The sequence below is a fragment of the Epinephelus moara genome, chromosome 14, assembly GCF_006386435.1.
Source record: "Epinephelus moara isolate mb chromosome 14, YSFRI_EMoa_1.0, whole genome shotgun sequence".
In the NCBI taxonomy this organism is placed as follows: Eukaryota; Metazoa; Chordata; class Actinopteri; order Perciformes; family Serranidae; genus Epinephelus; species Epinephelus moara.
In genome coordinates this window covers 194,329-196,939 of record NC_065519.1, presented here as the reverse complement: position 1 = coordinate 196,939, position 2,611 = coordinate 194,329, and the positions used below count along the sequence as shown (strand labels likewise).

The 2,611-nt window shown below is 44.4% G+C and overlaps 1 protein-coding gene across 1 annotated transcript in view; it reads right to left on the bottom strand.

Moving 5' to 3' along the window:
• Positions 1 to 2,036, bottom strand: part of LOC126401164 (activator of 90 kDa heat shock protein ATPase homolog 1-like) — an 11,052-nt gene extending 9,016 nt beyond the window's left edge. Inside the window, exon 1 of the mRNA XM_050062277.1 lies at positions 1,821 to 2,036. Within this exon, the coding sequence (XP_049918234.1) occupies positions 1,821 to 1,900 (80 nt within the window). The 5' untranslated portion in view covers positions 1,901 to 2,036. The remainder of the gene's footprint in view (positions 1 to 1,820) is intronic.
• Between the last annotated feature and the right edge of the window lie 575 nt (positions 2,037 to 2,611).

The window sequence follows — 2,611 nt, the reverse complement described above, 5'->3', positions numbered from 1 at the left end:
TCTTTACACAGTATGTCTGTATCTTTACACAGTGTGTCTGTATCTTTACAGTGTGTCTTGGTCTTTACACAGTATGTCTGTGTCTTTACACAGTGTGTCTTGGTCTTTACACAGTATGTCTGTATCTTTACACAGTGCGTCTGTATCTTTACACAGTATGTCTGTGTCTTTACACAGTGTGTCTTGGTCTTTACACAGTGTGTCTGTATCTTTACACAGTGTGTCTTGGTCTTTACACAGTATGTCTGTGTCTTTACGCAGTGTGTCTGTGTCTTTACGCAGTGTGTCTGTATCTTTACACAGTGTGTCTGTGTCTTTACACAGTGTGTCTGTATCTTTACACAGCGTGTCTGTATCTTCACAGTGTGTCTGTATTTTTACACAGTATGTCTGTATCTTTACACAGTGTGTCTGTGTCTTTACAGTGTGTCTGTATCTTTACACAGCGTGTCTGTGTCTTTACACAGTATGTCTGTCTTTACAGTGTGTCTGTGTCTTTACACAGTGTGTCTGTATCTTTACACAGTGTGTCTGTGTCTTTACACAGTGTGTCTGTGTCTTTACACAGTGTGTCTGTATCTTTACACAGCGTGTCTGTATCTTCACAGTGTGTCTGTATTTTTACACAGTATGTCTGTCTTTACAGTGTGTCTGTGTCTTTACAGTGTGTCTGTATCTTTACACAGTGTGTCTGTGTCTTTACAGTGTGTCTGTGTCTTTACACAGTGTGTCTGTATCTTTACAGTGTGTCTGTGTCTTTACACAGTATGTCTGTATCTTTACACAGTGGGTCTGTGTCTTTACAGTGTGTCTGTGTCTTTACACAGTATGTCTGTGTCTTTACAGTGTGTCTGTGTCTTTACACAGTGTGTCTGTGTCTTTACACAGTGTGTCTGTATCTTTGCACAGTGTCTGTATCTTTACAGTGTGTCTGTGTCTTTACAGTGTGTCTGTGTCTTTACACAGTGTGTCTGTGTACAAAATACTTTGTCAGAACCATGAGTCCAATCATCAACATGAGCAGAGAGAGGAGATTCTGCTGAATGTGATGATGTCACTCTTTGGTTTGTGATGTCAGAAGTGTGAGCGTAGCAGCAGGTTAGAGATTGGGTCTGTAATGGCGCCAGTCGGCAGAGTTTCTTTAACTTTCAGGCTCTCTGTGTCAGTCTGATTGTTTCCATGGTAACATGTCTGTGACGACACTAATGTTCCCACGTTGTGACGTATGATTCATGTCTGTTAAAACACTGAGTTTGTTCACATCATTGTTTAATGAGATCTACAGCTGCTCCACACTGTGACGTCACCACGCCAGCTCTGTCCCATTTAAAAATCTGAGATACGTGATGAAACTGTCATGTCATAAATTCTAAACATTAACGCAGTAAAGTCTCACGAGCCGTTCAAACTTTGGTTTTCTACGTCACAGTTTGTCGGTCCGGACTCAGAGAGGTCAGCTGTGCTCACACCGACCTACCGTTACCGTTTCTCAGTTTACGTTGTTTTTGTTTTGTTTTTTATTTCAGATTAACGTAAAGTCGGTTTGATGAATCTCTGACGAAACTCACCGTGGTGATTATCGGTGTGTTTATTGTGACGGAGCTGCTGTGACGAGTTCCGCCGATGATCTTTAACGTCAGATTAAAAAGGATAATAAAATCAGATGTGAGGTTGTTTTGTTGTTGTTCATCAGACATGTTTAAATAAAGATAAATACACATTAATGACGTGTCTGTGCTGAAACATTGACACTGTGTTGATCGGACACACGGTGTGCTGTTAGCATTAGCATCAGGACCGTTAGCCTCATTAAAACTCACCAGTGCCAGTTGTTGACGTTAGTAGCGTCAGCTCTCTCCTCCACGATCCACCGAGGGTCTCCTTCTCCCCACTTCGCCATGTTCGGTCCGCCGGTTCACTCTGTGACGGTGAGAGTCCGCGAGCTGCTGCTTTACCGGTCGCTGTCCCGGTGCACGTTGTTTCTAGAAGCCTCTGGCTGCTGCTAGCTTTTGCTCTTCTTCTTCTACTCCTGTTTAACGGAAGGTCAACACCGCCCCCTGCCGGACCGGAGCCTTCTTCTTCTTCTTCTTCTTCTTCTACTGCTGTTTAACGGAAGGTCAACACCGCCCCCTGCTGGACCGGAGCCTTCTTCCTTCTTCTTCTTCTTCTTCTTCTTCTTCTACTGCTGTTTAACGGAAGGTCAACACCGCCCCCTGATGGACCGGAGCCTTCTTCCTTCTTCTTTTTCTTCTTCTTCTTCTACTGCTGTTTAACGGCAGGTCAACACCGCCCCCTGCTGGATCGGAGCCTTCTTCTTCTTCTACTCCTGTTTAACGGAAGGTCAACACCGCCCCCTGATGGACCGGAGACTTCTTCTTCTTCTTTTTCTTCTTCTTCTTCTACTGCTGTTTAACGGAAGGTCAACACTACTCCTGTTTAACGGAAGGTCAACACCGCCCCCTGATGGACCGGAGACTTCTTCCTTCTTCTTTTTCTTCTTCTTCTTCTACTGCTGTTTAACGGCAGCGCATCATCGCCCCCTGCCGGACCGGAGCCTTCTTCTTCTTCTTCTTCTTCTGCTACTGTTGTTTAATGGAGAAGGGCTGAAGAG